Here is a 19,778-nt window from a genome sequence, read left to right as displayed (position 1 = left end):
TTTGGTTTCCCCACTTTCAGTTTGAAAGACTATTAAATACATCTGGAATTGATAAATGAGTGAATAGACTGCCATTTGCAAATCCTCACCCAAAATGAAAGAATGTGGCTTCCTATTAAATGGGAGATTATTACTGTCCCAACATAGGCAGCAGCATTAGCAATGAGTCCAGAAGTATTAAGGAGCTTTCTGAATGCTTTGACAAATAGAGTGCTAATGTCCTTGATGAAAAATGACTTTTAGCAGGATCTTCCAAGTATTTTCTCCTATTTCAACGATATTTCAGTCCCAGTAAATGCATCTGTTCTTCACAAAGGAATTCCAGTAGGCATTGGGACATTTGCTCAACATCGCTGGTCAATTACTTTACCACCAGCACTGGTCACATATTATACTCAGACTACTTTTTAATGAAAAATGTTTTTTCAGATTGAATTGAATAAATACTTCAATATTTTTTTTATTTTTAAGGGAGAAACTATTTTTTTTTCTTTAAAGGTAAAAAAAGAAGCCTGAATCCACATTGCCTTCATTTCTCAAAATAATTTTTTTTTATTAACCCTCCCACCCACGAAACAGCTGTAAACAATTGATTTAGTACCATATACTAGAATTCTCAACTCTCAGACAAGGATTTACTGGTTAGAGGAGCTGTTGACCTCTCCCAGATGCAGAGTGAGAAGGCATCTCCACTTTCTGGCCGAAACAATCCATCATCTGTAAAGCACACAGAGGGAAATACAGTAGAGAACTCCTTAAGTCCTGCTTGGGTGAAGGAAGCAGTTGCAGCGTTATGCCCCCTGGTCACCAGCACCCATTGGGGCTCAGCTGAGGGAGTGCTTATGCCCCACCACCAGCTTGTTCTCCCCGGCATGGACAGAGGACCTTCTGCCTGGGGGAAGGAGCTTGTATCTCAGCTACCAGTAGAGGAGAAGGGTTGGTAGAAAAGGTTTTCTGAAGATTCAAGGCGCAGTTCTTAGTGCTGCCACTTACGTCCTGTGTGCAAATAATTTACGGGTTTGATAACTCAGTTCTCTTTTTAAAACAGGGACAGTGCTTCTCTGCTTTACAGGAGGTTGGTGTTTGCCAGGTTCCCAGCTGTTGTGTGGGAGAGACGAGTGAGTCTTTGTTTAGACAGCGGTTGTGGCATAGAGGTTTGTAGTGTGTCCATAGCCACCATGAGGTCATCCACCAATGTTGATAGAGTCATTTCAGCCCTTGATCCCACCTGAAGGCAGACTGGAAGAGGACACCGCAGTTCAGCTTCTCTTAGCTTCTTTAGACTTGTGATTATTCCTAAATGTGTTGTGACTTTTCCTGGGAATGGGACATTGGAAACAGTACAGGAACTCCTTCCCAAATATTGTGGTGATGTTCCTGGCTCCTAACCTATTACTGCATCCTTTCTGCTTCCCAAGATATGCCTAGCTGAAGGCATGCCACGAATCCTTGAATCTCAACTGTATGAGTCACTGGGATGCGTGCTGCTAAGCCTGGGCTCACATTCATAGACCCTGTCTAAAGTTGCCCCGAAGCTGAAGTCCATTAGTTTAAGCCCCCAGTTGCTCTCAGCTTTCAGCAGCAGAGAAGGGTCAGAACAAGAATAAATGTCACAGGCAACAGCCCAAGTATTCCTCTGTCCTTTTTGTGTTTCCTCTAGCATGTCTACATTGACATTTAGAGAGGCAGATGGACTCGCATTTAATAAAAAGTTTTGAAATAATCTGCTTTGATTGGGTGCCTAAACTATTGGATTTTATCCACGTGATTTTCATCTCATGCTGCCGTGAATGTTTGAGGTCAGTACAGTGAAGCCCTTAAGTAGCTGTGGACTTCTCACCAGGACTTTTCCAACGTTGACCTCCTGACAAGGGAGCAGTGTGGTGACGTGGGCTGAGCCCAGTTGAAGGCATCGCCAACACCCGCATTCCAGTACAAAATCCATCCCTGATTGCATGTCGCCTTGGTTTAGACAAGATGCTTTTTCGTTCTTTGTGTGCGTTTCTTCACTGATAAAGTGCTTTTATTTTTTTTCCTCCGTCTCACAGAAATGTTATAATTGGAGTTTTGATAAAGCATACTGACAGTCAGAAGTTATTTTAATTATTAATAAGACTAATGATATACCACCATCACATAGTGACTGTGGGTTATCTAGGGTCTCTTTAATGTACTTTTTGTCCCAGTTTGCTAAGAAGTCTGGGGTTTTGGGTTTGTTTTGCTCTTCATTTTTCAGTAAAATGGCAAAATGGTAACTGATATTCCTGAGATGAGAAAGCACTGTCATGCACTGGAGAATGTACTAGAGATAATCTGTTTAGAGTTTATCTAAGGGCCACAGTATAGTTTCAAGTCTTTTTGTAGTAGTTCCACTGCTCTGGGATATTTCATCAGTGCAGCAAGCTTTTCCTTATGTTTTAATTTTGTTCAATAGTGGAGAGCATTAAGAAGTTGGTTATAGGGTTAAAGAAGACTACTCAAGAAGGCAGGCCAATAGGTCAAGTAATTAAAATACTAATACCAGTCTACTGCCAGGTACCTTCTGCAGAACTGCCAACACAGAGTTGAGTGACCACCAGCAGCAGAGGAGAAACAAGAGGGCCAAAGTGCACAGTCTGGCGTGGGTGGACATTTATGTGCCCTCTCCCTCTACCCAGCGCTGCTGCCAGTCAAATGGGCTGGCTCCACTCACTTAGGTATCCTTGCTGAAAATAGCACTGGCACAAGACCCCACCTAGAAGCTTTCAGTAGTGAATTCCACATGTGGGTGCCCCTAAGCAACAGTGCTTAGCTGCTTGCTGGTGGTGGCTTCAAGGGCTTGAAGCTAAGGCAAGCCTGGGGTGATGGTGGGGGGGCAGGGAATAGCATGAGGAAACCCATGATGAATAAATCAACAATATTAGGTAAGTCGCTTCTCCTTCTGACATGCCTTTGCAATGCTCTTGACTCAGTCCTCCTTCTCAGACCTGGGAGAGCAGCCACCGTCCTTGCTGTCTCCACCATGGGCTCCTCATACCTTGCTGTCCTGGCTTGGCACAGACCCGAATCTGAGCAAGTCTGTCCTGCAGTCAGCACAGCTGAGGTGGCTGCAGCTCCGCTTCTGGAGATGGAGGCCCTAACCAGCCTTTCCCAGCTAACCTGCTGTTTTCAAAAAGTCTCCTTCTTTTGCCTAGCTTCCTGTGCCCACCTAGCCCATCAAGCTGGCTCCCACACCTGCACTCCAGCCAGGCGCGCTTGAGGTGATTCTCTGGTCTTTCTCCTAGCAACAAGGTTGGCCACTGACCTTACCTATGCTACAGCTCCGCTCCCCTCCTTGATAGGAAAAATGCTACCATGTGGTAAGAAGAGTCACATCTCATCTCCAGCTGTTCTTCCTTTTTCACATCTGAAGTAGAAGAGCCACACAGGTCACTGATGGGTGGGGACAGAGCTGTTAGTGAGAGAAGCAGAGACAGGCATATCAAGGTTAAGGTGGCCAATAAAAATCAGGCCGGACTCTACAAGACAACCCAGAGAAGCCCATAGCTTTATTATTATTATGGGTATCACAGCGCCACTGCAACCTGGTTATCTTGGAGCCTTTTGGTATCACGTATGTTCAGTCACTGTCCTCTTGTAATGCCCATATATTGCCCATCACTGCAATCCTCAAACAAGTATTTGACAGCAGGGAATAGCAGGCCATTTGCCATTAAAAGATTTCTGGAGCTCTGCATTATCTACATTAAAGCAAGATTACTTGTGTTTGCAGAGTTCAAAGTCTAAAAAAGTAAGGAAATGTGAAAGATAAACTCTGTACAGCAGTGTTAACATCAGTTTTATTTACATCCTCTGTTTTACAGTATTCAGTAAATATGTACAGAAATACATTTACAGATTATGATATCAATGTCCACATTTACCAAGAAAAAACAGGTAAATAGGAATGTCTTCTATGTAAGAAATGTGGTTGAATTTTGTTCTAAAAGAATTATTTGCTGACATTTGACACTATAACAGTATAATCTTGAGTTACATGATGCATAGTTTGTCTTCAGCTCTCATCACTTGGCAGGGATGGTTCACAGAACACATGAACGCCTTAGTTCAAGCATGGATGAAAGGCAAAACACCTGCCAGTCTCCAAATGCATTCCTCTTCCCTCACCCTTCTCCCCAAATGTGTACCTTTCCATGCTTGTCTAAACCACACTTCAGCCATGCAGCATATTTGGATTTTAGAAAGATGTGACATTATCAGGATTCGTACGTATTTAAGAACAAGGGCAAACACTTTCTTGCATACTATACTGATTAAAACTGAGATCTTTCTCAGTCTAAGCGTGTATACGTGTGATTTAATGTGATACCGTATGTAAAAAGTATGCCACCCGCTTGAGACCCTTGTATTTATCTGCTTTCAATTACATTTGAAGTATACAGAAAGTCTCCTACACTAATCCCATCCAAGTTGGAAGCCACATAGCTCATGCATGAGACTGTCAAACATGAGTAGTTGCAGATGTCAGTGCACCAGTGGCAGGGATCCAGGAAGATAGATCAAGGCTTAGTCACTGAAAAATACACGCCAGCACATCTCAGATACATAGCATTGTAGCACCTCATAAGGAAAACGTGTCGTGACAGAAAATCAATAACCTCTTGGAGGCGATCTGTTTTTGAAATATTCTTGATTAATTATGCCAGGGTGTGTTTGGCAACTTTGCCTGATCCAGCATTAACCTAATGCTTTTTGCATGAAGCACTATTGTAACTAGCCTCATAAGTCAAATCTGATGGTTCAAGTCAGGTTCTAAAGGGTCAGGTTATAGATTTTGTAATGTTTTTGTGTCCGACATTGCTGCCTTTACTACCATGTGTAGGCTTTTACTATCAATCAAAATAACAATTGTTTTAACATGAACAATAGCATTTAGAACTAATTGCATTTGAAGAGGAATGATTCTCCTAAATGAAGTGTGTCATATGGTGGGTAAAACAAGTAGGGAATGTCAGTGTGTTTTCGTGACAGAAGACCTTAGTTCAGGATGTACCTCAGGCTTCTTTGCTTATGTGCCGCCTTTGCAGAGGAGAAGCAGCTCTAGGAGACGCACAACCAGGGCTGCACCTCTGTCTTTTTTTCCCCTTTCTTCCTGCACAAACTTATTTTCCCCCTCAACAATACAGTTTTCCAACCGCACCTTCTGCCTCGTCTGACCCCCAACAAATACAGAACCCCAGCCTGTGCCTCCTGCCTTCTCTATAGCCCCACCACGTGCCCCCTCTTCCCTGCACCCCAGCGCACGCTGGTGCCGTACTCGCCCACTGCAAGCACATCACTCCTGGTCTCACCCGTCTCGCGGTACCTCCGGACCCTGCCTTGGCCTGGCTTCTGCATCCTCAGCACAGCGTGCAAGACCAGCAGCGGTTTTTTCCTGCAGCAGGTGCTGTCAGCAAAGCCAAGTGAGAGCTGAGAGCTGCTTTGGTGCCCGGCCACAGCTTATCACCGGCCATCAGGTCACTCGGCAGTAGCTGCCAGCATCCAGCTGCCACTGCAGAGCTCAGCCCTGCGCCGTTGCACGGGCTGGAGGAATGCAGAGCTGATGCTCCTGCAGCGCCTTGGCCAGGGGCACGTGCACCATTGCTTGAGAAGCTCTTCCCTCGTGCTATTTAGAAGACACAGGGCAATGCACGTCGTGCAAAACCGCTTACAGACAGATCACCGGGTGCAGTAATGAGACCGCGCTCATGTTAGCCTGCTGTTGCTTTCTGTAATACAAGAGCAAAAAGGCTCAGGAGGTTACATCCTCTAGAGTTATTTATTAAAGGCGTTTGCTTATACAATATAAAGAAATAATTAAATAAAGGTAATGGCAACATCTGTGAGATGAATTGTGTGAACCAAGTTGCAGATAGTTGCAGTCACCATGTGATAAACCAAAATTTGACCTTTGGCTACCTCACCTGCACAGCACCCAATAAATCCACCTCCTCAGTAACCACTTCCAAGATTTTAAATTTCCGAATAGCATCAAAGAGCCACCATTTGAAAAAGAAACTGCCAAATAATGGTTTCTTGATTTTCCCAAATGTGGAATTTCTTTCCCCAAATTACACTGGCCCGAAGCCCAGGACAAGCAATATTCAGTCCTGGACCAGTGACAGATTCAAAGTCGAATGTCTTCAGGTTAGAAAGAGGATACTTTGGCTATTGTGAAGCCAAAAATATCTTTCTGTGAAAGCCCTAGTGCTAGCCCTGGGAGATTGCCAGATGTTAGAATTTAACATGGCCCATTTTATGTACAGATAAACTTTTCAAGTCAGTTAAAGAGATTTAGAATATGTACTGACACAAATGATTTTCTCCTTTTGAGTCCTGTGCAATTGGACTCATCATGTGGAAGGATTTGGCTTTTCAAGGAGAGGATACTATTTTCCATGAGTAAAATTGTTTTAAACCATTGCTAAAATACATCTGCAAGCTTTCTTTAGTGACGTTTGTGCTAGCAGTACATGAGGCTCAATGATTTTACTAGCACTGTCGCAGCATGACCTGCATAAACACTCAGCATTCATTCATGCAAATTACGTCTCAGTGATACATGTAAGTGTGTGTGTGTGTATAAACATTGATTTTAAGGATAATTGTAAGAGACAGGAACATATTTCTTTGCCTAAATAAACCTTTTTGTAAATGGTAGTTTAAGAAGTTCTAGGGCAGGTGATTTAACTGGTAAGAGGCAAATAAGCTGAACAAAAGACGCAGAAAAATTACTTTGCATAACATTGTGATTAATGAGTGACCCTTGCCCAGGATGTATGTCTGTGTACGTTCCAGTTGTTAGTAGCATGTTTTTTCTGATTATTTTGTGGGAAAAACAAGGACTTGAGGTTGAAAGTAAATTTGGGTTCGCAGGGTTTCCTCAGCTGTGGCTGAGTGCACAGAACTTGGGCTTTTTCAATTCTCCTGTATCTTAAAAGTCTCCTAACGTTAGTGCAGTGCACACTGTCGGAAACTGGCTGGGGAGTTCGGGCAGGGCACAGAAGGAACAGAAAGCCTAGCTACGGGATCCCAGCAAAAGGAGAGAGGTGACTTCTGTGACATCGCACTTTGCGTGTATTTAATGATACCTGGATACATGGCATGCATTAAAGGGAGTATATTGAATTACACAAAGTTAAAGAAAGTTAAACATGCAGCAGTGCTGTTCCAGTTGGCCACGTGGCACTGGTTTTGCACAATTTTGCTATACCAGATGCCCTGTCCCATCCCTGCCATCATCTTGTTTCAAGTCCAAGTTACCAAGATTTTGATGTGTCAAGGCATTACCTGTGCCTGCCGAGCGTGCTGATGGATGTGAAGGGAAGACCTGTGGTGACTGAAGGAGACCAAGACAGAAGCGAGGATGCGTCATCTTGGGAGCTGTTGAATCAAGGCCAGGAGGTCACAGAGAGGTCTCTTGGGCTGGTAGGATGGGAACAGCAAGGAAGCAGCTGGAGCTGGGATGGGAGAGAGACAGACAGCTCAGCGGGAGGCAGCTGAAGAAGCCTCCAAAAGCAGAGGGGAACCAGGACAGAGGGTCGATCAAGGTAACGACTGAGAGATGCTGAAAGGGCCAAGATGTCTCAGAGCTATAAACTTGAATGAGTAGATTGGCTTTCATACCAAATTTTTGTTACTTCTCTATAGGTGCTTGCTCATCTTAGGCTGACACCCAAGAATGGAACTGAGGAGTAGAACGTGGTTCTCCATTCCTCTGTAGCTACCCTACATGACCTCGAGTGAGGCATGCCATCTCCATCTTTCCCTCCTGCAAAATGGGGATGGGATATCCTGCCCCTACAGATCAGGGCTGCTGTGGGTGTATGTTTAGTAACACTTTGGAGGCGCTGAAGTGCTTCAGCGATTGTCATTGTGGAAATTCTATAAACACCTATATATAACCTCCCTGACACTAGTACAGTCAAAGGGGTGAGATCAGATTGACACTGCTATTTCAATATATAGTATGTACTGCATGGGTCAGAAACGACGAGAACAGATCCATCAACATTAGGTATGCGTGGAGAAAGTGATATAATTGCTGTTAAGTCAGATATGCCATGTCCACTGTATTTATCTACAGAAAAGAGGAAAAGAGGAGGTAACATTGAGGGGGAAGTGTTAATTTTCTTTTCAAAGAACTCTATACGCTCATATTGATTGAAAATGGTTATCTCTGGCTCTTGTGTATTTTGTGGCATTACAGGGTATTGGTCTTTGTTTAGCTCATACAATACTTCTTCCTCCCTCCAGCCTACAATAACAATTAACGAGCCGTCTGTGGCTGCCTTGGAGTGCATCCTGTGCATCAGCGTGTCTCAGTTAATAGTCATAATTTCTCATTTGTAAGAGGAAAAGTGCTACCAGCGCTTTCAGTCTCAGAAGGGCTCAGACTCACTCAAGGATTCCAATTTATTATGCACCCAGCTCTGATATCCTGCTGCTCTCTTTATGGATTAGGCTGCCTTGGTGGAAGGTATCATCCTTCAGATGACACATAAATACTCTCTTGCCAGCTGTTCCTTTCTCAGAAGTTTCTCAACGAGTAAATCATAATTGTGCCCCTTGTTTTACTAGTTTCTGGTCTGGTTCTTCACGTTACTCAGCTAGGAGCATGCAGAAAATGCAGCATTTACTGCTGTTGCTCTGCAAATGGCACTGACTACAACTGTGGGGATTTTTAGGCCTGTTAGTATTGGTTTCTGAGGTGAATACACCGGTAATGATTTTAAATTAAGAGGAATGGGCATAGGTCATTTTGCTGGTCATTTCTGTAAAAGCTTCAATCTCAAGGTGCTGCACAAACCCCTGAGAGGTAAGAAGAAGATGGCAGATGGATTGCTTCGCTCATTCTGACATGCAGCAGCTATTTAACAACACGTAATCTGATTGTGAGCTCACGAAAAAAAAGAGAAGGCTAACATCCTACTGACGGAAACTAGATCTTATAGAGGAATTTAGAAATACAGAAAGCAGAGGCAGCCAGCAGATGCAGCAGTTTGCGCAGCAGGGTGCAAAGAAGCGGGTCTCCATCAAATTCGTACCAGTGTAAGTCTCGGGCATGGTGGCAGCGTGCTGCAGGGCAGTTTCCCCAGCAGATGTTGGAGCAGCTGCCCCTGCCAGGGCAGAGGCTTCAATGCAGACACAGATTTGGGTGGCAGATGCAGCCCTCCAGGTCCCGGCCTGCACAAGTTGAAGCGTGTGGGTGAAGACCCATCTGCAGCCTCCTTGTTCCCGGGAGGACCAGCACTTCCAGGAGGCTCTCAGTCCATCAGTTAAAATGTTGGTGACATCAAAGCTGCAAGGCCTCCTTTCTTGTCACCGGGCTTTCGCTGACTCTTAAGTGACTGAATGTCACACTGAAGCCCTCTCAATAGAGGTCCACAGTGTTTCCATTGAACTAAAATGTCCTATACCCTGGAGTTTTCAGTCTGATCAAATTGAGTAACAAGTTGCGGTCTTCTGTTGGTTGAAGTGAATTATAATCCCAATTTAAGTGATCCCCAAACAGTTTCACCATCCCTGCAGAATTTCTGTGTACTGACCGGGCATCCGAGAAAGCAGATGCTTTTTTAGACTGAACTGCTTGTCATAAAGATAGTTTTGCAGCCCAGGGCTGAGTGACTTGGGAACATAGCACTGCCATGTTTGCGCAAAGGACAGAAGATAGCAACATACAAAGCCGTCAATTTAGCACCTTTTGAAAAGTTTTCACATTCCATTTAAAACACAGTTAAGGGAGGAGAAAAGGCCAAGCAAGGTATTGAAGAAAACAGTGTTAAAAAAAGCAGCACTTACTGGTTGGAAGATAAAAAATATAATCAGGCTTTCAAGAACAAGCACTTAATTTGCCTAAAGACTATTACAGAACTCATTCTTAATGTACCTGATTTGCATAAAATCTTTTTTTCCAACTACTTGTTGCAGCAAACACCTAAAATGGGGAAGCACAGTCCTCCATCAAAGCCGAGCTTGTCAAGCCAACACTACAGATGTGCTGCCTATTTGTAACGTGTTTTTCCAGTCTCAAACGTCATTAGGCACATATATACCATGTGGGGGGTGGTACGTATTTCAATATGTTTTAAAGAGTTGAGCAGAGTTTCTCTCAGGAAGCAGTGGCAATGGTTATAGGAATTAATCCACCTGCAGCTCTCGGGGTGGCTTCTTTTGCAGTGTGTGCTAATTCAGCTCCTTTGGAGTCAGTCTCCGGAGTGTTTTCTGGATCAAATTCTCCGTATTATAACCTTCCTGCAAATTCCACCCAAGCTCTGCGCATTGAGCTGGTTTCTCTCTGTTTTCATGCATCGTTACCAGCAGTTGAAGATTTGGCGAGCCAACCTTCTTTCCCCTTTATAGGTGATGGGACCTCAGGACACAAAATGGGGAGGAAATTGGAGCTTGCTGCTCTGCAGAGACCAGCACTTGCTAGCAGACCTAGCAAGCGTAAAGACCTGTCAAAGCTGCCCTCCCCGCAGCAGGGACGGGCAGTGACAGGGCGCGAGAGGTCTGGCCAGAGCGATGCTGTGGCCAGGTAATGGGGGTTTACCATTGCGCATCAGCTCACAAGGCAGTCTTGGCAGATGGATGCCTTCAGAGAAGGATTAAAAATGGGTCTGAGGGTCACTGCCTTGGCACCCCGGAGAAAAGGGGTTTGGAGCCAGGAGGGCACCTTGGCAGGCAGCACTACGGTCGCGGCAGGAGAAGCCAAGAGGGTACATTTTGTTGCTAGTAAATATAGTAAACGTATGAGCCCAAGCGAAGAGCTCCTGATAACAGTAGGGTTCGTTAGCTCCCTTGCTGCTACCCCTCAGGGGCTGCCCTGAGCCTGTGGTCACCGCAGGGCGCACGTGCACCAAGTGCCACCTTCCCGGATGATGGAGAGGGTGCTCCCTGACGTACCCACAGCATTGCTCAGCCCAAGGTTCTACTGTCAGCACAGTCACACAGGCAAAACTGGCTCACAGAGCAGAATAAGCTGTCGGGGTGAAAATGCAGCTTTGCTTGTAAATTCTTAGTCCATAACAAAAATACCTTATCAATATAGCATTGGTTACTGGTCCTAGCGTAGTTTACTACTATCATAATACTATACTAGCCATTGTACTCTGAATTATAAATTTGCCCTTTTCTTAAAGACTTTAAGTGGTGCAAAATAACAGCTACTGGAAAGCTGTTACAGCAGCTAATCATCCTCCTCATTTAAACCTCCTTGTTATTTGAACTTCTTCATTCCTTAGTCTTCTCTCGAGTAAGCCCCTGGAGATACTTTGACAAACAAGGTGAGAAATGTTGTGCAGTCCTCCAGCCAGCCAGTAAGTAGAAGAGATCGTTCTCAGAGATACCAGTCAGGCATCTTTGATCAGCAGGGCATGATCCTTAACGAACAGGTCAAGGATGCATCAATGTTACTTTCTCTCTAAGCCTCAGATTCCCATTGGCCCAAGTTTACTCAGAAATCAGGTGGCAAAAATGTTAGAGGGTATGAAACTTCTGGCCTCCTGCAGCTTTCTCAGCCCTGATGGATCCCACTCCAAGCACATTTGACCCCTGCTCACCTTCACTAGGCTTCAGTCCCGGTGTCAGTCTGATTCCAATTTGGTATTTATAGCGCCAGAGTTTTAATTGGCACTGTTTGACAGAAGGTATCCCTGCCTACGAAATTAAATGTTTTTTAAATTAAAAGTTTTTGGAGGGGTTGAAATGTTGGAAAGGGAAATTCTATCTTGGGTGTAGTTTGGGTAAAGCATCTGAAACAGCTTTTTAGAGTGGCAGTTTTTCTACAACATTTTAAACCAAAGGTCATACTCTGGATTTGTAAAACTGACGTGTTTGCAGGTAGCATCGACATTTGGTATAACAGACAAAGATTAAAGACACACGTCTCTGATTTTCTCCTTACACTGTTAATTGCACTGTACTTTTGACAGGATTTTGTACATAAACTCTTTAGTGATACAGCTCATTATCCTCTTCCCCCCCTCCTTTCCTTTAGAAAAGAGTAGAAGGGAGAATTTAGGAAAATAACGACCTATTTTATTATATAACCACAGGAAATGGGAGGGGGGAAAGGAGAAGAGGACTCTAGATTAAGGGTTGATTGCTGAAATTATTTTAACTACTTTTTAATTGGCAAGCTGTTGAGTTGTTATCATCAATGAAGAGCGCATCAACAATCAGTATCTAAAGCGGTAAACATTTAAATTGAGAAATGGAGCTCACAAGCTCTGTAACCATCATCCATATAGTGAAGAGTTAATACTAAGTGACTGGATCGCAAGAATACATCGTGCAAGGAATGTCAAGGGTGGGGTCTGGAGTTAAAAGTCTTTGTTGTCTTCTGTTTCTTTCTCTGAAGAGGTTATGGAGGCAGAGCAGGAGATGTTTGCACAGCCTCCAGCTACCCTGCTTTGGGGGCTGTGCAGAGTGAGGTACTGACCTCTGCCTGAAGACCTTTTCCGTGCAGATGTAAGACACACAGGTGGATCTCCCGGTCTGGCTTTGCTGTCAGTCCCTGTTAACGGACTCCGAAGGTCCTGCACAGTTTATAGACCTCTCACGTACTGGTGGACACCTCTGTTGCGGACCACACGTAAAACAGCTTTGCATTCCCTTGGTGCTGATTTATGCTGTTTAAAGGGATGGGAGCGGAACAAGTTCTTAAAAGATGAAGAAATTGAAAGCTCCCCTAACTGCTTTATTATCCACCTGACATTCTCCAAATGCTGGTCATTAATTACTAATGCCTCGAAAATCAGAGCAGTTATCCGATTCAAATTACGTTACGTCTCTGAGCCAGAGCATTTCAGTTATCTTAGCATTTCCCATTCAGACCATTCTTCCTTCTCCGCAGTTGGTAAAGGCTCAAACCCTGCTCTGTTTCCTCTCATTTGGATCTCCTCCCATGCAAGAATATCTCTACTCCATGCCTGTTCTGCCTTCGTGTTGGTGAAAGTCGGTGTGGCTTTACAGCATAATTATTACAAGTTTACAAATCCAGCCTTACAGCTCCCCCCAGAACTACATGTGTGCGTCTGATGGCAGAACACGGACAACGTAAGCCATAACCTTCTTTTCCGGTTGGCCATCAACTGCCTGGGGAAGGATTGAACCTGGTTTAGGGCTTAGGCTGCCCTTGCAATCCTTACGCCTGCAGGCCTCCCAGTGAGCTGGGCAGGAGAGCTGACAGTCACAGTCAAGCCCCAGAGTCAAGCTCTCAAGCAAAGTAATTCCCTTCATACACCAGCAATAACTTGGCCCCATGGTGGCAAGGCAGGGAATGTTTCTGGAGTGGCCAATAGTGCTGGTCCTAGGTGAGCTGTTTATTCAAAAATGATGGGGTTTATTTCTTGGCACGTTTATGCTTCGCTTATGTATATTTTCATGCCTGCCAGCACTCTGAAATCTAGACATCGAGTGTTGAGGGCAGGCTAGATGCAATTTTTCATTCATGCTGCTGACATTAATTGGATGAACAGACCTTCTCAGAAGGGCCAGTGTAGGAAATATGTATGGAAAAATGACAAAATAAGGAGTTTCACAGCTAAATAAAGACAAGTGGCTGAAAATGGTTTTTACAGCTTTGGCTTTCATATGTTTCATTTGGGAATCTAAAACCATTTTGCACAACAACTAACAAATTAAGATTCACAACACCTTTCCAAAGAAGATAATTGCTCCTGTCTTACAGATGGAGGAACAGAGGTATTGAGGCTATCATTTGAAAATAGGTCCCCTGTTTTCAAGTCCCCAGATTGAGATACATTTAAACCTAATTCTCAGAAGCATTAAATACCTCCATTTATATTCATTCATATGACATTGTTTGTGCCTAGAGTCTCTGAAAATCAGATGCGTAGCTTCCTACCTTCAGTGGTCAAAATAACCAAAGTGGTGTGTCAAAGATTACAGAGTAACTGCAAGGCCAAACTGGGACTGAGACCCACGTCCCCTCGTGCCACATCCCCTTTTTACTCACTGAGTATCTGCCTTGGATTCGTGGACAAAAGGAAAAGCATGTTCTCCTCGCTCTCGAGTGTTTTCCTCTGCTCTTTCGAACAATTGGACGTTATAGCAAGAACATTGTTTGGGTTATTGACAGACTTTATGGAGTCATTTCACCTTGTCTTTCTAACCATCAAGAAATTGTCTTCACGTTTTTGTGATTCGGTTTCGTATTGTAGAACTTGCATGGAAATGCAGTGAGAATCATTTGTATCACCTGGTTTTCCCCTGTTGTTTTGTTTTTTTTTCAGCATACAACAGTTTTGCCCTTTGTATTAATCGAGATGAGAACAACACATCATCAGTATCCCAGCAGGAGCTGTGGACTGGCTGCAGTGTGCACCTTCGCTGTTGGCTATATTTTATGGTAAGGGCTGTACACGCTGTGTTTTCATATTGTATTGGGGGTTTTGTACTGCTAAATTTGGGCACATATTTCATTATGGATATAATCGCTAACAGATTCACGCTGCATGCCTCGTTTGGTCCAGGACCTGGGCTTTGTCTGGTTTCCCCAGATGCTTATATTTTTAGAAAGTATATGCCAAACCTCACACAACAGGAATTTGTTGAACAATCCCATGTAAGCAGTGGTCTTTCCAAGGGTACATTTTTCAACCTTTTTCAAGCTAAATGTTTTTCTTGGACCTCAGTTTTATTGCTTAGGGTTTTTGTTCTATCAAATAAAATTGAGAATAGGCAAATGATTTCCTGCATCAGTATTTAAGCGGCAACAGAAAAGATACAACATTGTCTTTTTTCTTTGCTATTTCATAACTTCTTTCTGTAAAATTGATTACAGAATAAGCCAGTAATCCAAACATTCTGAAGTTTGTTTTCAAAAATGCAAATGTTTGTGAAAAATTAAACTAAAACAGAAATAATCTTTCTTACACAACATTAAATTAAGTCTCTGGGCGGTTTCTATTCAAGCACTTGACTTACTTGACAGAGTTAATTTACTTTGGTCATTGCAGCATTTTATTTTTCACTAAGCTTTTGTTTTATTTATGATGCTCCTTTGATACCATATATCCTTTATCCTTTCTGCAAACATTTCCTGACCCCCTGTTTACTTCTCTTTCTTCTCACCTCACAAAACCTTTCCCTCATCTAAGAGGATATTTTCCAAAATTGTGGATAATACTGCTTTTTCCACCAATTAAGTGAGATAAAACTAATGAGGGAAGAACACGGGCTTAAGGCAGTACTGTGCAACTTGCCTCTTCCATCCAGTGATAGAAACGCCATTATTCATACACATCCACGCACACTGAGTGATCATAAAACGCTCGTAATCTAGCTGAAGCGGGCTGTTGTGTCCCAGGACAGCAGTCATGTTCTGCCATTTGCTTTTATAAACATATATATCCTTCTTAAAAAATTATAATATCTGTAATTGTAAGATAAGGACAGCCTCATGCAAAAAGGCACATAATGATTCCTTCAGGAGAAAGGAATTTATTTTTTTTAACCCATCTATAGTAATGCATAGCTGTGATATTTCTCGACCTTCCTTTGAAAGTTGCCTAGAGACAGGTTGGCAGAGTTACTGTGCCTGTGATCTGACCTCCTACGGCAACTCCTGTTTTCTCAAATTTGTCTGACTAGGCACATGCAATAGTATTCAATAGGAACAGAAAATTGAAACAATCCAGTTCTGCAAGTGAAATAAAACCAGAGGTGTCTTAAAATCCTGTAAGAACCTGATACTGTGTCAGTGTGATACTCACATGGCATGATCCTGCCTACTACAGTGCACCTATGTCCTACAGCTATAAGTACAAGGTAAAGGGAAATTGTAAAATAAGTGAAGCAGGGGAAGAAGATTCTGCATTTAAAAATTGACTACTATTGGATTTGCTGCCCTTGTTGGTGTACCCTTTAGACCCCCCAAGTTTAGCAGAGTGCATTAAAATGAGCCTACACCTGCAAATGACCCAGTTACATACTGCCTGGTGGAACTTCCTTCCTTTGTACCTTTGGTTGTCCATGGGTCCCCTGCTGGAACTTAATTCTTGGTTTATGTTTTTTTACCTAGAAGTTAGGGATCTGCCGCTGGAGAATTTGTCCTTCTCCCTACATCATCTTTTCCTCAACAGAAGTGTTTTCACTGCAGCTCTCAGTATAAAGTGGAGACGGTTGCTGATCAGATATTCTGTATGTTTTGCCCTTGAATTTTGAACTCTCTCCCCACCTCAGCTGAAACCTTCTTACCGTGCTACTCGATATATGTATCATGTCGTGCTTCGTACTGTAAAGGAGCATACAGGAGGATATTGTTTAGGTTTGATTCCTTTAATGCTTTCTTTCAACTCTGAGTAGAGGAGAGCTTCTGTTTTATTTCATATGTGTCTGAGTACTTCACGTATGGAAGAGATGGTGGAGTAACAAGCTTTTATTCTATATATTTGATAAATGAGAATACAGGCAAACATTTCTGAATAGAATCACTGAAGTTGGAAGAACATAGCTAAATAGCTTGGTATCCCCTGAGCATTATTCAGAGACAAGTTATCTGAGAAACATCTTTTCTTGAAAAGTAAAACCTTTTTCTATTTTTCTTTTTTTTTTTTTTATACATTCTCTCCCTTCAGTCAGAGCGCATTTGAGTAGGCACACTTAGCTCATGGGCTCTCTGTGAGGGGGAGCTCTCCCTTGCTTTTAAGGAACTGTGCCCAGAAGAGCATTCACAGACTTGCGTTGCCTGTCGCAGACCATACATGGACTTTCAGGATCAAGGCCATGGGATAAGACAGGAAAGGCCGATTGGCTTTATTTAGCATGGCTTGAAAAGGTCACAATTTGTGTTGAATTGTTAAATCTAGACGGTGCTAAGAAAACCCAAGAGCTTGCCAGTACTACCAGAAAATACTGCCAATGGGTGTATGGAGTTGGTTGTCAAGGAACAGAAAAGAGCCAGAAATGTGTTCCTCCTTGTAATAAGAATGACCTCATGGTAACTAATATCAGAGCCTAATATGTCCCTAAAATAAACTGAGACAAATACGTTTATTTAAAATGGTTTTCTTGTTCCCTCTGCTTTTGAGCCTTTGAGGATGCCAAAAAACCAGACCCTAAGAACCTGACTCCACTGCTCTAGTCATGCTGGGCTACGTGTTTGGGAACAAAAGGCTTGGTCTGCTCTCTTGTCGCTATCTCAAATCCCCTAGGAGCTGCCTCCACATGTGCCAAGTTTGGACTTGATTCTTTCTTTCATTCTTTGATAAATCTATTTTAAGAGCTCACATACCTTTAAACTTTCATTTGAAAATAAAGTTTCTCTTGAAGTGACTTTAGGAGAGTTATTTAGATTTGCTGAGGGAGAGCGTTTAGATGGGGTAATTTGCTGAATTCTTCTTGAATGAATTTAAGAAAGGAATGTACACTGAGAATTTGGAATGAATTTGATATCAATGCTTTCAGCCTTGCTGTAGGATTTCCACGAGCGATTCTCCATAGAAGGAGAGGAAGATCAGAAAGAGCAGATGTTGGCAAAGGGATAAGGGTACAGACTGCTAGGACAAACCTTGACATTCGGAACAGAGGGGTGGAGAGTTAGAGTGTGAAGCTTGGTGGGAATTGACAGCCATATCGATAAAGAAAGGCAGGACTGAGAAACCAGAAGGACTTCTGAGGTGGCTGGTGCCGATGGAGCAGGAGAGAGACAGCCTGGCTGTGCCAGGGTGTGCTGAGGGTCTGTATGTAGAGGGGGCGTCATGAGTGCTTTTGGAAGCGAGCGCTGGGGACAGAAGTTCAATAGAGATGGGAGGAATCAGTGGCTGGGGAAAACCAAGTGAAAAGTCCTTGAGGCAAGTCAAAGAGGTGAAGTAGAACTATGGGTTAAGAGAGCAGTGGGTAAGGAAATGTGCAGCTCACATGTCAGCAGCTTGAAAGCTGAAATCATGCAAGTAAGTGGGAAAAGCTGGGAGGGGGAGAGAGAGACAGGCTTTGCGATCGAAGTGGAAGGCTGATGGAGAGGTGGGTGATAGATGAGACAATGCAGAGGAGGAGAAAAGAGTTGGAGCCAGACCTACTCAGAAAAGGAAAGAGTAGGAAGAAGTAGAAGCAGCAGAAATAGGTTAGAAGAAGATTAGCATCCCCTGTACCTGACCCAGAAGGAGGGTGGGAGAGCAGAAATGCTTTCAAGCGAGAGAAGGCTGTATGGATCCTCAGCTTGTTAGGTCTGACATAGCCATTATGGACTGTTACATTCCGGCTCCCCTCCACCTCCACATCCTCAAATGTTTCAGTCAAAGCAACAGTACAATCACAGATGACATGCATGGATAATACATTCTCGCTTGTGCAGCTCCTTAAAATATAGCTCAAGAAGGCATAGCAACCATTACTATATTTAAGATGAAATATTATTTATCAAAATAGATGACTTCCAAAGATGACAGCACCTTGCAGTGAATCTGTGGAGTTTCTGTCATTCTAGCTACCTGTACATAAACACAAATTTCTGTTAGGCTCTGTTCATCCAGAGGATGCCAGCACCATATCATGCTGAGTATTTTTTGTATGTGACATTATTTGCAGCTGCAGTTTTCCAGGACTTGTCTTCTTCTGGCTGCATAAGCCACTCCATACCAGTAGCACGGTCCTATGACCCGCGTATTGTTCAGCACCACTCAGATCAATGGAGAAGAATCCAGCGTAAGAAACTGGACCATGTGGATTGCTTTTCTTTCCTAACTGATAACTGTTCATTGAACTTTTTTTTCGGTATTTAAAATTTCTAAACATTCTTAGTGTAGGTGACTTACACCTGCTTGTCTGGCGTTATAAGGAGCCCAGCATCTTAATGTGGCTGAGAACTTAACAATTCTGATTAGATACAAAACAAGCTGTCCTATGTTTTGGTGGGGGAAAAAAGAAGAGAAATCATGAGGATTTATGAAAATGTGCCTCGCATTACTTCAGTCAGTATTACAAACAAAAAGTAGAACAGATTTAGTGTGGGTCATTGTGCTCCTGCCTCTGAAAGCACAGGGTTGGTCCCTACTCTATAACCACAAATGATTTGTTCGTTCAAGTTTTGAATGACTCAGCTGCTGTGAGCCTGTCACCTCCTTTGGGAGACATTCCACAATTTAATAGTTCTGGGTAAAGTTCTCACTTTCTGTGGAAAAGGAAGAGTGATGCTAGGAAAGATCATGAAATAAAAGCAAAGAAAATGCCCATATTCTGTTGCTTGGTAAAGGGTAGCCACAACAGAAACTGGCCTAGGATTTGCTTGGGACCAAAGATTCAGCCTTCCTTTCTGCCAGTCACCGTGAACCTGAGCAGCACAGAAGATGTGGGAAAGGATTTGCTGCTGCAAGAACCAGAAAGGAACTGCCATAGTAGATCAGAGTAGTCATGTATCCAGGCTCTAGCTGGAGCTAGAGATGTCAGGTGCTTCAGGAGGAGATTTATCAGACCATTTTGGAATAACCAGCCTATAAGGGCCTGGATCCTTCAGCCTTGATGGTTTATATACCTTGTACTCTTGGAACTAAAGCATAACTGTACACATTCTTATTGCTTGTACAGTTTTCTGATTTCAGAAGCTTGGTGCAGTTGCATGATACAGCCCAGAGAAGAGGAGTAGACCAAGTAGACTTCCAAACTTACAGACTGCAAAACTTTTTTTAATATCTTGACATATCACTGAGAGATAGGGTAGAGCATTCCAGAGGTTAAGTAGGTATCAGGCAGAAAGGTATTTCCTTTATTGGATTTGAATTTCTTGTCTCTGAGTTCTG

At 43.2% G+C, this 19,778-nt stretch overlaps 1 protein-coding gene across 1 annotated transcript in view; it reads left to right on the top strand.

The window, feature by feature from the left end:
* AIG1 (androgen induced 1) overlaps window positions 1-19,778 on the top strand; it is a 126,467-nt gene that overhangs the window by 98,876 nt on the left and 7,813 nt on the right. Inside the window, exon 4 of the mRNA XM_063329449.1 lies at window positions 14,277-14,392. Coding sequence (XP_063185519.1) covers window positions 14,277-14,392 — 116 coding nt within the window. The remainder of the gene's footprint in view (window positions 1-14,276; window positions 14,393-19,778) is intronic.

The sequence above is a fragment of the Chroicocephalus ridibundus genome, chromosome 3, assembly GCF_963924245.1.
Source record: "Chroicocephalus ridibundus chromosome 3, bChrRid1.1, whole genome shotgun sequence".
Classification (NCBI taxonomy): Eukaryota; Metazoa; Chordata; class Aves; order Charadriiformes; family Laridae; genus Chroicocephalus; species Chroicocephalus ridibundus.
Note: the sequence above shows the minus strand (reverse complement) of the source record. Positions and strands in the feature narration are given on the sequence as shown.